At 39.2% G+C, this 22,144-nt stretch overlaps 1 protein-coding gene across 10 annotated transcripts in view; it reads left to right on the top strand.

Annotated features, from left to right (window-relative positions):
- LOC135197838 (ninein-like protein) overlaps positions 1-22,144 on the top strand; it is a 255,706-nt gene that overhangs the window by 190,386 nt on the left and 43,176 nt on the right. For 9 of the 10 annotated variants that reach the window (XM_064225001.1, XM_064225005.1, XM_064224999.1 and 6 more), the window contains 3 exons: positions 267-349; positions 5,224-5,310; positions 5,598-5,730. In XM_064225001.1, the coding sequence (XP_064081071.1) occupies positions 267-349; positions 5,224-5,310; positions 5,598-5,730 (303 nt within the window). The remainder of the gene's footprint in view (positions 1-266; positions 350-5,223; positions 5,311-5,597; positions 5,731-22,144) is intronic. The other variant, XM_064225003.1, reaches the window with a different exon arrangement.

The raw sequence follows: 22,144 nt of genomic DNA, 5'->3' as shown, positions 1-22,144 counted from the left end.
TTAAACTACAAGAGGATTTTACTTCATTGTGGATTGCATCCCCACTTACTTAGAGGTACGACATAGTACCTGGCTTCTGCATATATATATATATATATATATATATATATATATATATAATATATATATATATATATATATATATATATATATATCAGGATGAGTGAAAAATGAAAGGTTACAGTAAGCATATAAATCCTATCAATTTAATGTTATATATTGCAGTGTTCAATTATTTATTTATTTTTTATTTTTTTGTTTTTCAGTTTTCGAAGAGTTAGACAAGGTGAGAAGAGAATCAGAAAATCGTGTAAGAGACTTAGCAGACCAAAACAGATTAAATATACAGGTATGTCTTTAAGCAAGTTAATTTGTTTAATTATATGTTTTTTCTACATAATTCAGGTTTAATGAGCTGTTTTGCATTGCACCTGGCTATTAAAATCAGTGGCTTAATCTTCCTTGTAATTTGATGGTAAATTAGATGTTTTACAAAATTTTGTCATATATATGTGCATTTTGGTTTTGAGATCTTTTGCATGTCATACAAATGGTGGAAGATCTTTAGCATTTCTAAAGTGGATTTTTGCTGTGTAGTTTTGCTTGTGTTTTCCCCATTATGTTTCATTGTTCTTTAACTCTTATCAGTGAATGTCAACTCATGCATAGTTATCGTATTATATACTGATGTATGCTTGTGTTACCCTTATCATAAGTTAAATTTATTGTATTATACTTATTATATCAGACCTCATAAGGAATGAAACAAGTAAAATTAATTGGAATTTGATTATTTATTTGCATCATTTTAATGAACCATTGTCTGTGGGTCTCACCAGTAAGTGACATTTTGAAGCTAATAGTATCCATAGATAATTTTAAACTCATCCAGGTGAAAGGAAATCATGCAAATTATTTCTTAAGGTCAACGTGCATGATTGGTATATTTGGGAAACTGAAAAGCCACATGAATCTGTTGAGCATGAATGAGATTTCTCCAAAGTATTGTCTGGTGTGCTTTAGGAAAGAATTGAATCATAGGGCCATTCTGTTTTGAAGGATGTTCATAATGGTGATAACTATTTAGAAATGCTACAAAATTAGAATTTTATTCCTTAGCGTGAACAATTAGAACTTATAGAGAAACAGTCTTTCAACAAGATGGTCCACCTTTAAGATAGATATAAATATATATATATAGTATATATATATATATATATATATATATATATATATATATATATATATATATATAATATATATATATAATAGTGACAAAGTAGCCAAAGAGTATCTGGGTCTGGACACTGTTAATACTTGGGGGGAAGTAGCCAAAGATCGGGATCTGGACACCATTAATGTTTGTTAACCCAAATTGCCAAGTATTTCTGGTTACTACACTTACCATTTGTACTTGTTAGCGCATCCTGGGTCTGGGACACTTTTTGTACTTGGGGCACAGTTTGATCAAGTACTTGGTTATTGCTTACCTCACTACAGCCAGACATCTGACACTTCATCACAAATACTAAACAATTGAATACTCTTAAGGTGACAGTGATCCCTTATAGAACTTAACCCTCTTACGCCGACTGGACGTATTTTACGTCGACATTTTTTGTCTCCCGTGTGCCAACTGGACGTATTTTACGTCGACTTACAAAAGTTTTTTTTTAAATTCGCGGAAAAATACTTATAGGCCTACCAGCCTAAAACTTTTTAATCACGCGCCTTGGGGGATGCTGGGAGTTCACGGATCAAGGCGTTGTTTTGTTTACAATCGTTACGCAGGCGCGCAAGCGCGAATTTCTTTCTTGCCACACTAAAAAGTATCTGTGACACATCTCGGAAATTATTTCGTCACTTTGACAATTTTTGTATCATTGTAAATTAGCCGTTACATGAAGTGTTATATATGTAAATGTGCGCATTTTTATGTAGAATACAACAATAAAATACTCATGACTGTAGCTTTTATCAGTTTTGAAATATTTTTATATAAATAACAATAATTGCCAAAATTTCAACCTTCGGTCAACTTTGACTCTTACTGAAATGGTCAAAAAACACAATTGTAAGCTAAATCTCTTATATTCTAGTAATATTCAATCATTTATCTTCATTTTGCAACAAATTGGAAGTCTCTAGCACACTATTTTGATTTATGGTGAATTTATGAAAAAGACTTTTTCCTTACGTCCGTGCGGTAACTCTTCCAATAAATTTTTTCGTGCGATTGTCGTAATGTTTGCACCATTTTAAATTTGCTGTTACATAAAGTTTTACATATGGGAATGTGCGCAATTTCATGCACAATACAACTAAAAACAACCCATAATTGTAGCTTTTATCAGTTTTGAAATATTTTCATATAAATAACAATAAGTGCCAAAATTTCAACCTTCGGTCAACTTTGACTCTACCAAAATGGTCGAAAAACTCAATTGTAAGCTAAAACTCTCATATTCTAGTAATATTCAATCATTTACCTTCATTTTGCAATAAATTGGAAGTCTCTAGCACAATATTTCGATTTATGGTGAATTTATGAAAAAAAAATTCCTTAGGTCCGCGCGGTAACTCTTCTGAAAAAAAAAAGATATTTTTTCCTGCGATTGTCGTAATGTTTGCACCATTTTAAATTTGCCGTTACGTAAAGTTTTATATATGAAAATGTGTGCAATTTCATGTAGAATACAAAAGAAAATAATTGAAGGTTGTAGCTTTTCTCATTTTCGAAATATTTGCATATAAATCACGATAAATAGAAAAAAAAACCACGTTCGGTCAACTTTGACTACCGAAATAGTAAAAAAATGCAGTCTAGTAATATTCAGTCATTTATCTTCATTTTGAAACAAATTCGAAGTCTCTAGCACAATATTTAGATTTATGGTGAATTAAAAAAAAAAAAAACTTTCCTTCCCTCCGCGCACGGATTCTCCGCCGCAAATCTCTGAAATGCGTACATCGCATTCTCGTTATATTTGCTCCGTTTCATATTAGGCATTTCATAGAGTTTTATATATAAAAATGTGCGCAATTTCATGTAGAATACAACAAAAAGTAATTGAAGGTTGTAGCTTTTCTCATTTTCGAAATATTTGCATATAAAAAAAATATATTAAAAAAGTTCGACATTCGGTCAATTTTAACTCATCAGATATGGTTGAAAACTGCAATTGTAAGCTAAAACTCTTACAGTATAGTAATATTCAATCATTTATCTTCATTTTGAAACAAATTGGAAGTCTCTAGAACAATATTTAGATTTATGGTGAATTTTTGAAAAAAAAAAAATTTGTCTGCTCGTTACTAATTCATGCATCATTTTGTGATAATATTTTCTCTGTGTTGCTTTGATTGTTTTACAATGTTATATACCAAAATGATTGCAATTTAGTGTACAATACAACGAAAAAAAATTACCTTGTTAGCTTTAACTGTTTTGCTCACAGTGCGATTTGAATACAATTACTATATATGAAATTTTGTTTTCGCACTATCATATATCGCATTATTTATATATGATAATGATATTTTTTTCATTTCTGATGGTTGCATACTAAACTTCAGGCAATGACAAAAAAAGGAGCCAAAAATGAACTCATAATCTTGAAAACTAAGCGCGTTGTGAATTTTTGAAAAAAATATTTTTTCCGCTTTTGTGCTCACTCCGAGACCCCCTCGGCATACGGGAGATGATTTTTGTTATTCCCCTTTGGTGTAATAGGGTTAATAACACTATGCTCAGATTCCACAAAAAACACATATATTACTTTGAATTAGCTAGCAATATTGAGTGACCAACTCATATATAAACGTGAGTTACGTTACGGTAATGAAACAGTCTTGCAAGAGAGAGAGGGAGATTTTTGAGAGATGCTACACTCCCTAACACACGTAGCTGCTACGTCTCAAAAGCAAATGTATAGTTTTATATGCATAAATATGCGTATCAGGGTGAATGGATGTGGTTGAGTGTACAAGTTCGAGACAAAAACATAAAACATATTACGTAATCTGCGACGGAGTATGTGGATGAACAGGTCTCCTTGTTTCATCACAGGACCCCTTGGAATGATGAAAAATTAGCTGGCTAATGCATTCTCAAGTAATGAATAACAACCTTCTCTAGAGGTTTATAAGCTCTTACTCTTTCTCTCTGTCTTACGTACATTTCAAAATGAAAAGTTACACTACTTAAACATGTTATCTTTAAATGTGGGAATCTGAACACAAAAATAAATATTTTTACATGATACACAGGTTCTGAGGGGAATTAATTGTATTACCAAAATTATAATTGCATTACAAAACGTAAATTATAAGAATATGTATATATGTGTGTGTGTGTGTGTGTGTGTGAACAGGTTTTTGATAAAAATCCCAAACATAGAAAAACCATCAACAGTGTGAAATGAGCTCAAGAAAAGATAATCTGAATTCAATTTAAAAATTAATGATTAGAGATTATTCAAGAGATTATCAATACATAAGTTTACCAGAATTTCTGCAGAAATATCATCTACATTTTGAGATATGTATCACTCTGATAGATAATAGAGTATCACTCTGATAGATAATAGAAAATTAAAACTGTCCCCTTAAGTTTGTGGGTTCCCTAATCATATAATGACATAAGAAATGAATATTGCACTGTTGATAGTTTGGATATTAATCTCTGGTCAGTGATTGAATGAAAATGGTGGCTTTTATGATTACTTTTCTATAAATCTCATATCTTGTCCAAATGGATTTTAATTAATTTTATAGCCTTCTTTTCTCCATTAGCATTTCACCATATTTAGAATCCAAATGTCTTCTTGATTTGACAATCCCAAAATCTTATAGAATTTGTAATCCATAAGCAGGAGTAAGGTCACATTGATCCTGTTGGGTTAGGCGAGTCTTGACCAACATTGGTCTTTGGCTTAACATAGCAATTTGTGAAACAGTCAAATTTTTATATCAGTTTTTCTTTATCTGGTGTGTGTGTGTGTATGTGTGTAGCAGTGTTGCTTTTTACGGTGCCTGCTAATATATGGTGACTTGTTTGTTGCATTTTGTGTGCTGCACTAGCCTTTTTGTATTGTTTTTAGTTTCTTATAAATAACTAATAATAGCACATCCATGTATCCACAAATCCTGAACTCTCCAATCTTTTCATTTTATCATCCAATCTCTGCTTAAATACCCTTGACTGTGATTGTGTTCCCCCAGTTGAGTGCTCCGCTTGTGAATGGTCATGACACAGAATTGAAAGGACAGTCAAGTCCAGGATCTCCAGAAGAAAAGTTATTTCATCAGGTACAGTATTTTCCATGTTAATAAGGCTTCTCAAGGATGGTTAATTTTCATAGCTGAAGTTTTTAAGAATAAAATATGAAGAGTTTTAATATCTGTATGGGAAAAGTTTTATACCTGTATGAGAACAATAAAATTATTTTGAATATTACCCTATAGTATTGCAAAATGTTAAAATTACGAAGGAAAATTAGTTTTCAGAGGCCAAAAGTAGTGTCTGAATAAGAAAATTACTGGTAGTATAAAATAAGAAAATTAATAACTCATTTGTTCATTGCTTTTCCAAATAGGGATCAGGTAGTACTGGTGAAGAAACTATAAATGGGTCCTTAAGATCTCAGCTACGTCAGTGCCAGAATAGACTCCGATACTTAGAGGCTGCCTTGCGTCAGCACCATACACATGCACATCACATTTTGTCAGGTAAATAGAAATGCCTAATAATAATGATTTTAGACAGTAAGCATAGAATTAGTTATGGGACCATGTGCATTTGCTCTGTCAAAACATGAGTAGATATATGTTGCTTAATATCTGGGATTTTTCTCAGCCTGGAGTACATTAAGTAATATAGACGGTAGGGGAACACCATATATATAATTCTATACTTGATTGACTAAATAGCCATCTTACCTATAATGTGCAAGTTTTAACATATACATTAATATAAAGCACCAGGGAACCATCATCATCACCACTTATTTGAATGAAGTTCTTACCCAAAGTCTTGATGCAATCACCCTCTGACCATTTAGGCTATCTTGGCCATTTAAACTTGAAGTACTATGCCTCAAGTGTTATTTGTACTGCGGAAAATTTGTAGGAAAGTTGTGCTTGCTTTTATGATCATGTAGCACTCTCTCACTTTCTGCCTCATACTGTTCATTTAACCCTCATACTCCGATTGGACGTATTAAATGTCGAGTCAAAATGTCTCCTGTATGCCGATTGGACGTATTATACGTCTACTTAAAAAAGTTTTTTTTTTTTAGATTTGCGGAAAAATACTTATAGGCCTACCAGCTGAAAACTTTTGAATCACGCGCCTTTGGGGATGCTGGGAGTTCACGGATCAAGGCGTTGTTTTGTTTACAATCGTTACGCAGGCGCGAATTTCTTTCTTATCGCACTAAAAAGTATCTGTGACACATCTCAAAAATTATTTCGTCACTTTGACATAATTCTTGCACCGGTTTAAATTATCCGTTACATGAAGTATTATATATGAAAATGTGCACAATTTCATGTAGAATACAACAAAAAAATACTCATGATTGTAGCTTTTATCAGTTTTGAAATATTTTCATATAAATAACGATAAGTGCCAAAATTTCAACCCTCAGTTAACTTTGACTCTACCGAAATGGTCAAAAAACGCAATTTTAAGCTAAAACTCTTATATTCTAGTAATATTCAATAATTTTCCTTCATTTTGCAGCAAATTGGACGTCTCTAGCACAATATTTCGATTTATGGTGAATTTATGAAAAAACTTTTTCCTTACGTCCGCGCGGTAACTCTTCCGATAAATTTTTTTCGTGCGATTCTCCTAATGTTTGCACCATTTTAAATTTGCCGTTACATAAAGTTTCATATATGGAAATGTGCGCAATTCCATGCACAATACAACTAAAAACAACCCATGGTTGTAGCTTTTATCAGTTTTGAAATATTTTCATATAAATAACGATAAGTGCAAAAATTTCAACCTTCGGTCAACTTTGACTCTACCGAAATGGTAAAAAAACGCAATTGTAAGCTAAAACACTTATATTCTAGTAATATTCAATCATTTACCTTCATTTTTCAATGAATTGGAAGTCTCTATCACAATATTTTGATTTATGGTGAATTTATGAAAAAAAAAAAAAAAAAAAAAAAAACATTTTCCTTACGTCCGCGCGGTAACTCTTCCGAAAAAAATCTGAAATTTTTTTTTGCGATTGTCGAAATGTTTGCACCATTTAAAATTAGCAGTTACATAAAGTTTTATATATGAGAATGTGTGCAATTTCATTTAGAATAAAACAAAAAATGATTGAAGGTTGTAGCTTTTCTCTTTTTCGAAATATTTGCATATACGTAAATCACGATAAATAGAAAAAAAACCACGTTCGGTCAACTTTGACTCTACCGAAATAGTCAAAAAACGCAATTGTAAGCTAAAACTCCTACAATCTAGTAATATACAGTCATTTATCTTCATTTTGAAACAAATTCGAAGTGTCTAGCACAATATTTCGATTTATGGTGAATTTTTAAAAAAACTTTCTATCCCTCCGAGTGCCGATTTGCGGCCGCAAATCTCCGAAATGTGTACGTCGCATTCTCCTAATATTTGTTCCTTTTCATATTAGGCATTTTATAGAGTTTAATATATGAAAATGTGCGAAAGTTCATGAAGAATACAAACAAAAATATTTGAAGGTTGTAACTTTTCTCATTTTTTGCAATATTTGCATGTAAAAAAAAATATATATAAAAATATGATATTGTTAAGATACAATAAAGTTTGTTCATACATACCTGGCAGATATATATATAGCTGTATTCTCTGAAGTCCGACAGAATTTCTAAAAACTTACGACACACGTAGTGGGAGTAGGGTGGTTAGTACCCATTCCTGCCGCTGGGAGGCGGGTATCAGGAACCATTCCCATTTTCTATCAGATTTCTATCTCCACTGTCTCCTGAGGGGAGGTGGGTGGGTGGGTACTTTAAATATCATATATCTTCCAGGTAAGTATGAACAACTGTTATTGTTATAACTTATTATCATTTTGTTCATGAAACTTACCTGTCAGATATATATATAGCTGAATCCCACCTTTGGCAGTGGGAGAGACAGAAAAGGATTTTAGGAAACATATACATGTAGATGACATCTTGGTTCCTTACCTGTTAGCATAGCTGACTTCATGATTACTGTCACCCAAGCCTGCATCTGCTTCACTAGAGTTACCAACAAGGTAGTGACCTGTGTAGTTGGTGCGCTCTAGATGATCTGTCAACGGGGACGTGACCACAATGTGACTAGACCATGACCATACTTCTGAGGGCAACGAGGCAAAACCACCACCTAAGTTAGCCTAACAAAATACTCCCAAATAAAAACAGGCTAATGGAAGGGAAATCCGCATTCGGCGGCTGACCCTACAACCATAAACATTACAAAAATTAAAAAACTCACCTACCCTTTTCTATGGGAAAGGATGAGTGCTACCTCCTGCCCCCAAAATAGTGTCTGCGGCGACGTATGGCCCAAGATAGTAACAGTTTTCGTACGTCGTTCTCACCTCCCGTAGGTAGTGCGAGGCGAAAACCGAATTACTCCTCCAAAAAGTGGCACTCAAAATGTCTTTGAGGGCCATATTTTTCTGGAAGGCTATCGAGGTCGAAATAGCCCTCACCTCGTGAGCGTTTACTCTTAACAGTCCAAAGTCACTGTCCTTGCAAGACGAGTGCGCCTCCTTTATGGTGTTCCTTAAAAAGAATGCCAGCGCATTCTTGGACATGGGTATATCTGGTCTCTTGACCGAACACCATAAGTTATCCGCAGAACCTCTACAATTCCTTGTTATACGAAGGTATTCTCTTAGAGCCCTGACAGGACACAGGACTCTTTCTGGCTCTTGACCAATGATCTCCGCCATCCCCTTGATCTCGAAAGACCTAGGCCATGGGTCGGAGGGGTTTTCATTCTTAGCCAGAAACGTCATCCCCAAAGAGCAGACCGCATTATGCCCTTTGAAGCCGACTTGCTTACTTATAGCTTGTATTTCGCTAACTCTCTTCGCCGTCGCCAGAGCAGTTAGGAATACAGTCTTCTTTGTCAAGTCTCGCAAAGACGCAGTGTGAAGTGGTTCAAAGCGACTTGACATTAAAAACTTCAGGACCACGTCTAAGTTCCAAGAAGGCAACTAAGGAAGAGGCACCTTGGTGGTCTCAAAAGATCTCAATAGATCGTGGAGATCTTTTGTTATTCTCTAGGTCTAGACCTCTATGGCAAAATACTACAGATAAAACACTTCTGGTCGACACTGCTAACTTCAAATCTCGTCTGAGATCAAGGAGAAAGTCGGCGATCTGGCTCACAGAGGTCGTGGTAGAGGAAACTCCCTTCTTCTTACACCAGCTCCTAAAAGCTGCCCACTTTGATTGGTACACCGCGATTGATGAAGGCCTCCTCGCGGTGGCGATAGCTTTAGCCACAGATTTCGAAAAACCTCTCGCTCTGGCCAGCTTCTGGATAGTCTGAACGCAGTCAGACTCAGAGCGGAGAGGTTTTTGTGGTACCTCTCGAAGTGGGGCTGTTTGAGTAGATCTCTCCTTGACGGACAAGATCTCGGAAAATCTACCAGGAAGGACATCACCTCTGTGAACCAGTCCGCTGCGGGCCAAGAGGGGGTGATTAACGTCAACCTCGTCCCTTCCGAAGTTGCAAATTTTCTTATCACTTCCCCCAGAATCTTGAAGGGGGGAAATGCGTGTAGGTCTAGGCCCGTCCAATCCCATAGAAGGGCGTCTACTGCTACTGCTCCCGGATCGAGAACTGGGGAGCAATAAAGAGGAAGTCTCGCCGTTCTTGATGTCGCGAAAATGTCCACCAAAGAACATCCCCAAAGACCCCACAGCTCCCGGCATACGTCCTGATGGAGGGTCCACTCTGTCGGCAGCAGTTGTCCTTGTCGACTGAGGAGATCCGCACGGACGTTCTCGACTCCGGCAATGAACCTTGTTAGGATCGTGACTTCTCTTGCCTTCGCCCAAAGAAGAATCTCTTTCGCTAGAGCGAACAGGGAGCGAGAGTGCGTTCCTCCTTGCTTCTTCAAGTATGCCAGGGCTGTGGTGTTGTCCGAGTTGACTTGGACTACGCGACGGGAGACTTTGTCTTGAAAGAACCGTAGCGCCATGTTACAGACCAATTCTTGAATACTTGAAAAGTTTACTGCCGCCAGATTCAGGCGCATAACATATTTAATTTAATGTCCTTTTATCACATTATATTTATATAGCTTTAGCTGTAATAATAATGATCTTCAGCAGAAACATTAGAGTGGAATAATAAAACATACGAAAACATTTTAAATATTATTAACAAAAGAAAACCCCAATACACATAAACTTAATAATGAAAAACGTTTACAAAACCAATCCAAGTGAAAGTTACAATAGTTAACTAGGCAATGAAATTCTGAAGTTACAGTTTCTTAAACGGAGGTGAGGCAAGTATTATATAATTAATAATACTGATCCAAATGATCAGGGGGACACCCCACGGGAACATCTGCAAGAGGGACAAATCACGTGGTTGCTACCAACAATCAACAACAGGGCTAACTTCCTCGTTGAGACTAATCCTCATTAACTATACATCGTCCGGGATTATATACCGTGCAAGTTCATTGAAGCATTCAGCTTCCACAAAGCGCGCTTTCTCCATAAATTCGCTACCCTCGTAGCCAACGATGCACGATTCCCAGGTCGACCACCGAAGTATAGCCAAAATCACGCTCGCAACACACAACTACTAGAACGTCCCACCCGCTCTTCTACTGCAGAGTTCCGTGCCCGCCTGAAGTATACCTCACGCCTCCAACGTCACCTGCTGTAACAGTAATATTGACATATAATTAGGGAACTATGGTATTTGTCGAATAGGTAATAACCCAAAGCAGTAGTTTTGGAAAGAACTATTTCCTACAAACTATCACGGGATCGTTAACACCCCCACCCTTAACAAAAAATCACATTGATTTTATGTAAAGTGAATGCTAGCAAGCAAAATAACCTTAGTAGCAATATAACCTGCAGATTTCTTTCCAAACTCTATCTCCGCAAAGAAAAACAAAGTTGTACACAATAATTCCTTTACAATAGTCAAGTAAAGTATATAATCTACAGACTAAACAAAACATAGGGAACCTTACAAAATTTCCAATAGAAAAGAAAGCAAATTAATTACATATACAAAGCAAATATGCGGAATAACAACATTACACTCTAGACAGGGCATCTGGTATTTTATTATCTTTCCCAGGAATGTGAATAATTTCCAAATTATAATCCTGCAAACATTGCCCAGCGGGTAAGTCTACACGATTTTTATTATTGAACTGCTGGATGTATTTCAGTGGATTGTGATCTGTATATACTATAACTTTACCACTCTGAGCACTAATATATGCCTCGAAATGCAGAAGAGCTAATATAAGAGCAAGAGCCTCTTTTTCTATCACTGAATACTTAACCTGATGCTTGTTTAACTTCTTAGAGAAATATGAAATCAGATGACTTACTCCATCCTCACACACCTGCAGCAGAACAGCACCTACCCCTTGATCCGAGGCATCTACCGCAAGGCTAAAGGAAGTTCAAAGTTTGGTGCCCTGAGAACAGGACAAGAAGTCAATACATTTATTTAACGATTTCAAATGATCTTTACATTTGTCATCCCACACAAATTTGGAATGCTTTCTCAACAAGTTGGTTAAAGGTGCAACAACATCTGAATAATTAGCAACGAAACGGCTGTAGTAACCAGCCATTCCCAAGAATCTTTGCAATTCCTTCTTTGATGAAGGCACAGGGAATTCTTTGATCTTTGCAACATTAACCTCTTTAGGAAGTACTTCACCTTTCCCAACTACATGACCCAAAAATGTTACAGTAGCTTCACAAAAGAACAGATTTACGAGATTAATCACCAAACCAGCATTGGACAGAGCAGTTAACAACTTCCTCCAAAATCAACAGATGGGTTTCAAGTCATTAGAATAAACTATTATATCATCAATATAAACAATACAATTTTTTATTCCCCGAGTAACCATGGCCATTAATCGTTGAAAAGTGGCAGCGGCGTTCCGCATGCCAAAGGGCATCACTTCGAATTGATACAAACCATCAGCTGTCACAAATGCCGATACTCTTTTGCTCGATAGTCAAAGGACCTGGTAATATCCTTTTAGGAGATCAATTTTCGTAATGAACCTTTGAATTTCCTACTCATCAATGCAATCGTCAACACGCGGAATAGGAAAAGAATCTGCCTTTGTTGCTTTGTTGACCTTGCGATAATCAATGCATAATCGACTTTGTCCATTCTCCTTTGCAACAACTACAATTGGTGAGCTCCACGAACTGCTGCTGGGTGTAATTAAATTATTAGTTAGCATAGTTTATTTCCTTTTCAACAAATTCTTTCTAACAGGAGTTTAATCGATAAGGGGCTTGCTTAATTGGCGTTTCACACTCCAATTCGACATCATGCTGTAATAAAGTGGTCCTACCTGGTGTATCTCTAACAGTCTCGGGAAACTTCATTAACACTTTCCGTAATCCATTAATTTGGTTAGTACTCAGGATAGGACTTCTACACACATTAGGTAACAAAACAGAATTATTACCCGGCCAAGCAAATTCTTTCTCCGAAGTTACACATTTCGAATTAACCTCCTCTGAAACAGACAAAACCACTGCTTTCTCTCGCTCAAAGTACTTTTTTAACATGTTAATATGACATTGCAAATTACGATCAGGAAGCTTAATAATGTAATTCAAATCATTCACTTTGCTTAGAACTTCAAAGGGTCCCAAAAACTTATTCTGTAACGAACCTCTTACACCCTGTGACAAAACCAGTACTTTATCTCCAGGAACAAAGAATCTTTCCTTACTTTTTAAATCATACAGAGACTTCATCTTACTTTGACTCTTCAGTAAATACTCTTTGCTATTTCCCAACATTTCGTAAAGCTTGTTGCCCTTACCATCATGAATGAAATCAGCAATATTCACTTCGCTCGGCCCATTACCTTCCCAAACTTCTCTTAACAAGTCTAATGGACCTCTTACTTTATGAGCAAACACCAAGTTGAATGGAGCAAAACTTGTCGACTCATTTGGCATAGAGCGTACTGCAAACAACAAATAAGGAAGATATTCTTCCCACAAACCAACCTTTTCATTGCACATCTTCCGAATCATTGCCTTCAAAGTTTGATGGAACCTTTCCACAACTCCCTGTGACTCTGGATGGTATGGAGTAGATGGTTTATGCTCAATTCCAAAATTCTTAAACTGCTGCAGCAATAATTTGGATAAAAAATTTGTTCCACGATCAGACTGGATGGTTTTTAGGAAGACCAAACCTAGAAAAATAAGTGATCAAATGTTTGGCAATGACCCTAGCTTTCTGGGACTTTAGAGGGATAGCCTCGGGATGATATCTAGTTACATGTCTATGATAGTTAGTACTACTCAGACCCTACTTTCGAAACGATGGTAAGGGACCCACTACATTCAATGACTACATGTTCGAATGGTTTCTCTAAGGAAGGAATGGGAGAAAGGGAGCCTTAGGAATTACCATATTAGGTTTACCAGAAATTTGGCATTGGTGACACGTCTTACAATATTTCTTGACATCTCTTTTCAGACCTTTCCAATAGAAATTTTTCCTAACCCTGTCAAAGGTTTTAGTAATACCCAAGTGACCAGCAAACAAATCATCATGAGCTTTTCTTAATATACCATTTCTGAATTTAGAAGGTACAACAATTAACCTATGCTTTCAACAAATTTCCCTCTCGTTTTCGAATAGGACAATTACTTTTATAAAGAACTTCATTATCCACTTCATAATCCACTCCTTTACCCTCTTCCAACTTAATTTAATATTTTTAATCTCCACGTCCTCATTTTGAACCTTTACTAAGTCATCTCTATTCCAATTCATTACTTCTTCAGAGCAAATAGATTTATTGTTACTTACGTGCACCAATGAATCTGCATTAAACAAACTTCCCAAGTCAGGATGCTCAACTTCAAAATCGGTACTTTTACCTGACCTAGTTGTCACAGCCGTTTCAGGTTTAGGTACTAACACCTGTGGATGATAAAAACTGTAGGATTACAGCTTACTTTACCTTGAGCAAGATCATTTGCCAAAACAACATCAACCTCAGGTATGGGGAGAGTATCAACAACTGCAAACTTAGACTCGCTGGCAACAATGTCTGAAAAAAAATATAGTTCAACTACCGGACAAGATATCCACTCGTTTCCAACACCTTTAATAAGCTTATGCTCATTCAACCACTTACTGCCCCCTGGAATGGCTTTCCGTAGAATTAAAGATTGAGAAGACCCTGTATCTCTCAGTACATTGACATTATGACCCTCTTGCCAATTTTCAAGTGTGCTGATTTTACCTTGAGATTTAAACCACTTAAAGTCGTCATCCACTACCTGTTTATCATTAACGAGCATGACAGAATCCTTCTTAGGACACTTAGCAGCTATATGGCCCATTTTTTCCCACAACGAAAGCAAGTTACCCTGCCCTGGTACTTAGCTTTAAAATGCTTTTGGGGAGAAGCAGGACCACTCTTAACTTGATTACCATCATTAGCAGTTACATTAACCCCTGTAGGCAATTTACCAGTTTCATAAGCATTATATTTACCCTTTAACAGCAGGCTTAGAATAACTACGGTGTGTTAACACGTACTCATCAGCTAACCGAGCAGCACTCGCTAAATTGTCAATTTTCTTTTCATTTAAGAAAATACAAAGGTCTTTAGGTAAATTGTGCTTAAAATTTTCCAATAAGATTAACTGACACAATTTAGCATACTCACTCTTGACATCGCTGGATCTCAACCAATTTTCAAAATGCTTCTCCATTTCACGAGCAAACTCCACAAAAGTTTGATTGGAGGATTTTCGACTGTCACGAAACTTTACTCTGTAGGCTTCAGGAACCATCTCATAAATCCTTAAAATGGCTTCTTTCACTTTAGCATAATCTTGACTATCTTCCAACGACAGAGAAGCCCAAGCCTTTAGAGCCTTCCCGGAAAAAGCAGTCTGAGCATGAATGCCCACCTATCCTCACTCCACTTGAAATTTGCCGCTGCCTTCTCAAAAGATATGAAAAATTCTACGACGTCGCTCTCGTCAAACTTTGGTACGTACTTCAACATACGGGAATCTTCATTACCAGAAATAGGAGATCGGGAACCCGTCAACCTGGCCAATTCCAGCTCATGATCACGTTTCTGCTGTTCATTTTCTAACTGCTTCATACTAAGTTCATGTTCACGCCGTTTCTGTTCATCTTCAAACTCTAGTTTTTTTTCTAACTGCTTCATACTAAGTTCATGTTCACGCCGCTTCTGTTCATCTTCAAACTCGAGTTTTTTCAAATCCAGTTTCAGTCGAAGTTTCACTACCTCACAGTCTTCGTCGATTTCTTCCTCTAAAAGCATGAAGTCAACGTCCACTCCATCCGGAGCAAAATGCGCTATGATACCTTTCCTTACGTCATCATTAGTACTACTAACCGTAAACTCCAACTGTAAATAATCCGACACAACCAGCAGTTCCGACTTTTTAATAGTAAACAATTTACTACGCCAATCGTCTCTCCTAAGAAAACGAGCGGCATCGTCATTAGTTTCAATTTCCATGTTTTTACCTTTAATTTCACCATCCAACCCAATGACACTGCTGAAGATCCCGCTGGGGATGCCACAAATATGTTACGGACCAATTCTTAAATACTTAAAAAGTTTATTGCCGCCAGATTCAGGCGCATAACATATTTAATTTATTGTCCTTTTATCATATTATATTTATATAGCTTTAGCTGTAATAATAATGATCTTCAGCAGTAACATTAGAGTGGAATAATAAAACATACGAAAACATTTTAAATAATTATTAACAAAAGAAAACCCAATAAACATAAACTTATTAATGAAAACGTTACAAAACAATCCAAGTGAAAGTTACAATAGTTAACTAGGCAATGAAATTCTGAAGTTACAGTTTCTTAAACGGAGGTGAGGCAAGTATTATATAATTAATAATACTGATCCAAATGATCAGGGGGTACACCCCACAGGGACATCTGCAAGAGGGACAAATCACGTGGTTGCTACCACAATCAACAACAGGGCTAACTTCCTCGTTGAGAACTAATCCTCATTAACTATACATCGTCCGGGATTATATACCGTGCAAGTTCATTGAAGCATTCCAGCTTCCACCCAAAGCGGCTTTCTCCATAAATTCGCTACCCTCGTAGCCAACGATGCACGATTCCCAGGTCGACCACCGAAGTATAGCCAAAATCACGCTCGCAACACACAACTACTAGAACGTCCACCCTCTTCTACTGCAGAGTTCCGTGTCCCGCCTGAAGTATACCTCACGCCTCCAACGTCACCTGCTGTAACAGTAATATTGACATATAATTAGGGAACTATGGTATTTGTAGAATAGGTAATAACCCAAAGCAGTAGTTTTGGAAAGAACTATTTCCTACAAACTATCACGGGATCGTAACACGCCAACTGAATCGCTGCCAGCTCTTTGAAGTTGATATGCCAGGCTACCTGTTCCCCTCTCCAGGTGCCTGACACTTCCTCCCCTCCTAGTGTTGCTCCCCACCCCGTGGATGACGCGTCGGAGAACAACACTAGGTCGGGGTTCCGAAGCTTGAGGGACATGCCCTCTGACAGCTTTAACGGATCGAGCCACTATCTTAGATGGCTCTTTACCTCTTCTGAGATGGTTAAAATCATGTCGAGGTTGTCCTTGTCTGTCCAGCTGTCCGACAGGAAGAACTGAAGAGGTCGGAGGTGTAGCCTCCCCAGGGAAACAAACTTCTTCAGCGAGGAAATGGTCCCCAGCAGACTCATCCATTCCCTCACCGAGCATGAATCCTTCCCTAGAAAGGCTGACACTTTCTCTATGCCTTGTTGCTGATGTTCCTCAGACGGAAAAGCCCGAAAAGCCATTGAATCCATCTGAATCCCCAGATACACGATGGACTGTGTTGGGGTCAGATGTGACTTTTCGAAGTTTACCAGAAATCCCAGGGACGCAGCTAAAGACAGAGTCGTTTGCAGGTCCTCGAGGCACCGGGTCTGCGAAGAGGCTCGTATGAGCCAGTCGTCCAGATAGAGCGAGATCCTGATGTTGCAAAGATGGAGCCACCTCGCCACATTCTTCATTAAGATGGTGAACACAAATGGGGCTGTACTCAGTCCGAAACAAAGAGCCCTGAACTGAAATACCTTTCCTTTCAGGACGAAGCGAAGGTACTTCATTGATTGGGGATGTATCGGGACGTGAAAGTAAGCGTCCTGAAGGTCGAGTGATACCATCCAATCTCCAGGTCTTAAGGCCCCCAGAACTGACTGAGGTGTCTCCATCTTGAACCTCTGCTTCTCTATAAAGAGGTTCAGACGACTTACATCCAAGACCGGCCGCCACCCTCCCGACTGTTTTGGAACTAGAAACAATCTGTTGTAAAATCCTGGCGATGCCAGGTCTAAGACCTGTTCCACTGCTCCCTTCTCGAGCATCTGCTCGAGCAGATCGAAAAGTATCTTCCGTTTCTCTCGACGATACGACGGGGACAAGTCCCTGGGAGTTGAACTCAGCGGGGGCAGCTTTACGAAAGGGATTTTGTACCCCTTCTCTATGATGTTGAGAGACCAGGTGTCCGCCTCTCTCTCTCTCCAGGCTTCTACGAACAACTGCAGCCTGGCTCCTACCGGCGACTGAAGGACGGATCTCTCATTTCTTACCCCTAGACTTAGCCGGGGCTCTACCTCTAGGAAGACTTCTTCCTCAGGGTGAAGATCTAGCTGAAGTTCCTCCACGAAAGGGCTTCTGCTTCCTAAGAGACTGGCTTCCTGAAGACGTGGAAGGGCCAGTAGGACGCCGCGACGACTGAGCCAAAAGATCTTGTGTGGCTTTTTCTTGAAGGCTTACCGCCAGATCCTTCACCATAGCCTGGGGGAAGAGATGGCTCAAAAAAGGCGTAAACAAAAGCTCTGCCCTCTGTGAGGGAGAGACAGATTTAACTGCAAAGTTGCAATAAAGCGATCTCTTCTTCAAAAAGCCTGCGGAAAAATGAGAGGCTAACTCCTCCGAGCCATCCCTGACGGCCTTGTCCATGCATGACAATACACTGGACAGCTCCCCGAGGCTAATCGAATCTGGCTTACGAGACTGGTTGTCGAGCACTCCCAAACACCAGTCTAAGAAGTTGAAGACTTCCAAGGACCGGAAAAGGCCCTTCAAATGATGGTCCAGTTCTGAAGTCGTCCATGAAACTTTAGCTGAAGCTAGGAGAGATCTCCTAGAAGCATCCACAACGCTGGCGAAATCTCCTTGCGCCGAAGTAGGAACCTTCAGTCCCAACTCTTCAGTTTCGTACCACATCCCTACCTTGCCGCTAAGTCTAGACGGAGGCAGGGCGAAGGTGGTCTTTCCTTGTGCTTACCTTGATTCCATCCAGGCGTTGACCTTATGGAAAGCTCTCTTGGTCGATAGCGAAGTCTTCATTTTAATGAAACCAGGCGTCTTGCTTGCTTTCGACGATGAAAACTGCGAGGGAGGTGAAGGAGGAGCAGAAGGAAGGAAGGTATCCCCGAACGAATCAGGGAGAAGCCGAGCCAAGACTTGGTAGTCCGATGAAGCAGACGTCGAAGGCTGTTCTCCGTCAACATCCTCAGAAGAACAGCTTAACTCCCCTTCTTCCTTACCAGAGTGTATCGCCGAAGGAAGAGGCAAAAGTCCTTTAGCCCCGAGTCTCATATCCGAACGATGTCGAGAAGAAGTGGGGAGCGCACCCGAAACAGAATCTTTCACAGTAGCAGGATCAGATACCAAAGCTTGTGGAGAACGTGATGTTGCACGATGCCGTGAAGCGTCAACAATAGTCTCGGGAAAAGCGTCCGAGTGAGAGCGAACTTCCACGTTCGCGCCCAAAGCGATCTTACGAGCGTCCCTAGAAGCATCCAGCGGAGCGTCCATCCTAGCGTCCAGCGAAACGTCCATACGAGCGTCCAGCGAAGCGTCCCTCCGAACGTCCCGCGAAGCGTCCCTTCGAGCGTCCCGCGAAGAGTCAGGTCCTGCATCCTGACAAGCGTCACGTTGGGCGTCGAAACGAGCAGGTCGAAGAGGAGCAGAAAAGGAAGACGCCCGTTCCTTACTACGAGGATCAGCACGTACTGAAGTCCGTACAACAGGTACAACTTCGTCATCAGCAAAAGCGTCGAGATCAGAATGCCCGATGCCTCTCGCCGGTGAAGAGAGGGGGAGCGTGATTCGATGAGACCTCTCTCTCTCCAAGGGTGCAAGAGTCAGATGACGTCTACCGCCACCTCTAGACGAGCACTGGGGAGAAGAACGAAGTCTAGAGGGCAAAAAACCAGGAGACGGGGAAGAACGAGGAGAAGGCTAGGGAGACTGTCTGGTCCTTTTAATCGGCAGTCTGTCGTCCTTCCTGCGACGAGGAACCGTCTCCTTCTGCTTAAGCAACGCATCCAGTTGACGCTGCATAGCGAGGATGATCTCAGTCTGCGAAGTCTCCTTACGAGGAGAAGAGCTGTGCCTGTGAGAAGGCGAGGGGCGAGGGGACGCCTTCTTCCTTCTCACAGGAAAAGCCCTGGATCTAGAGCGACTGGGGCGCTCGAAGGCGTCATTGTCGGATGACGTCCTAGTCTTCTTCTGAGGCGGAAAAGCTACGCTTTCCGGAGAAGACCGCCAATCAGACAGAGCATGACGTGAAGCGTCTTGATCTTGGAAGGTCCTCTTCAGAGGCCGCGAATCCGGACGAGATTCCCACCCCTTGCGCGGGGAGGATGCGTCGGAAGACGAAAAACAATCCTTAAGGAGGCGTGCACGAGCACGCTCCTTAGCAGCCTGGGAAGCGTCTACAGGAACTGCTGAAGGGACGTCAGATCGGTGGGGGATCCCCGTAACCCTCCTTCGGCCTTCGACATGCCCTCTCCCTGAGTCCTGGGAGTCCGGCAGAGGTCCCAGCCTAGAGGCGCTATAGGGCCGATCTGACGCCCCCTCCACTTCACCAGGGGCACTACACTGCACTTAACACTTTGCCTATTTTCTAGGGCAAGCACTTTGGATTCTAGCGTCTTCAACGAATCCAGAATAAGAGAAAGGGCATTACCCTCCGCAGACACCACTTGAGGGCCCAAAGGCAACACTACGGGGTTAGGAGTTACAAACTCTACAGGAGGGTTAGAAGGGGATACATTAATACCCTGTCTGCTACCAGACTTACTCCTGGAGGAAGACCTCCTGATCCTGTCACGCTCTAATTTCTTAACGTAGGATTCATACGTCTTCCATTGCAAATCAGTTAAACTTTTGCATTCAGTGCAGCGAAAATCATACTTACACACTTGTCCCCTACAACCCATACATACTGTGTGAGGATCAACCAAAGCCTTTGGTAGCCTCACCTTACATTCATCCTTCATACACACCCTGGCGCTAGCCGAACTAGACCCAGACATCTTATTCAAGGAAAAAACCAAGCCAAAATCCAAACAATCCACAGTCAACGTGTGCCTAGCTATCAATCCAATATCAAAAAACCAAAAAGTCAAGAGGATACTCAAGCAATAACAGTTTTCCAAAATCCTGAGGCGGAAGTGCTGTAAACAGGTGTTTACAACACCGGCGACAGAAGAAATCTGATAGAAAATGGGAATGGTTCCTGATACCCGCCTCCCAGCGGCGGGAATAAGGGATGGAGAATCGGAATGGGTTTTAACGAACCACCCTACTCCCACTATGTGTGTCGTAAGTTTTTAGAAATTCTGTCGGACTTCAGAGAATACAGCTATATATATATATCTGACAGGTAAGTTTCATGAACAAATTTGACATTCGGTCAACTTTAACTCGTCCGAAATGGTCGAAAACTGCAATTATAAGCTAAAACTCTTACAGTATCGTAATATTCAATCATTTTTCTTCATTTTGAAACAAATTGGAAGTCACTAGAACAATATTTAGATTTATGGTGAATTTTTGAAAAAAACATTTTTTTACGTCCGAGCGTTACGAATTTATGCATAATTTTGTGATAATATTTGTTCTGTGTTGCTTTCATCGTTTTACAATGTGTTATATATCAAAATGATTGCAATTTAGTGTACAATACAACAATAAAAAAGTAACTCGTTAGCTTTAACCGTTTTTCGCACAGCTTGATTTGAATACAATTATGTATGAATTTTTTTCTTGTCGCTACCATATATCGCATTATTTATATATGATAATGATATTTTTTTTCATTTCTGATGGTTGCATACTAAACTTCAGGCAATGTCAAAAAAAGGAGCCAGAAATGAACTCTTAATCTTGAAAACTAAGCGCGCTGTGAATTTTTTAAAAAAATATTTTTTCCACTTCCGCGCTCATTCCAAACCCGCCTCGGCATACGGGAGATATTAAGGTTTTTAGGGCTTCGGCGTAAGAGGGTTAAGGTGTATTCTCTCTGTTTAAGACAGAAAAACCAACCACACTGCACTTGAAATATTTTTCTAAGCTGAGAGAGAGGCAGTCAAGTGAGTTGTGAAAGGTGATGAAGTTATTTACAATTATACCGTGTATTTGCAACACACTCGTGATCCTTCGCCCACCAAAATTATGCTTATTTTAATTTTTACAAAATTGTAACATGACATAACCTCCAGAATTTTAATTTTGATGAAAATCATTTCTATCTGTACACACTTATGTACCAACCTTAATGACAAAAAACAAAAGGTTTAATAAGAGAAGATGTTTCAATTTATCAAGAATTTATATTGGCATTCAATTTGTTATTAACCCTCTTACGCCGATTGGACATATTAAACGTCGAGTCAAAATGTCTCCCGATGCCCGGATTTTGAAAAACGTATTGGACGTATCATACGTCGGACTCAAAAAAGTTTTTTAAAAATTAGCGGAAAAATACTTATAGGCCTACCAGCGAAACTTTTTGTATCACGCGCCT

Source organism: Macrobrachium nipponense, chromosome 21 (genome assembly GCF_015104395.2).
Source record: "Macrobrachium nipponense isolate FS-2020 chromosome 21, ASM1510439v2, whole genome shotgun sequence".
Taxonomy (NCBI): Eukaryota; Metazoa; Arthropoda; class Malacostraca; order Decapoda; family Palaemonidae; genus Macrobrachium; species Macrobrachium nipponense.
Note: the sequence above shows the minus strand (reverse complement) of the source record. Positions and strands in the feature narration are given on the sequence as shown.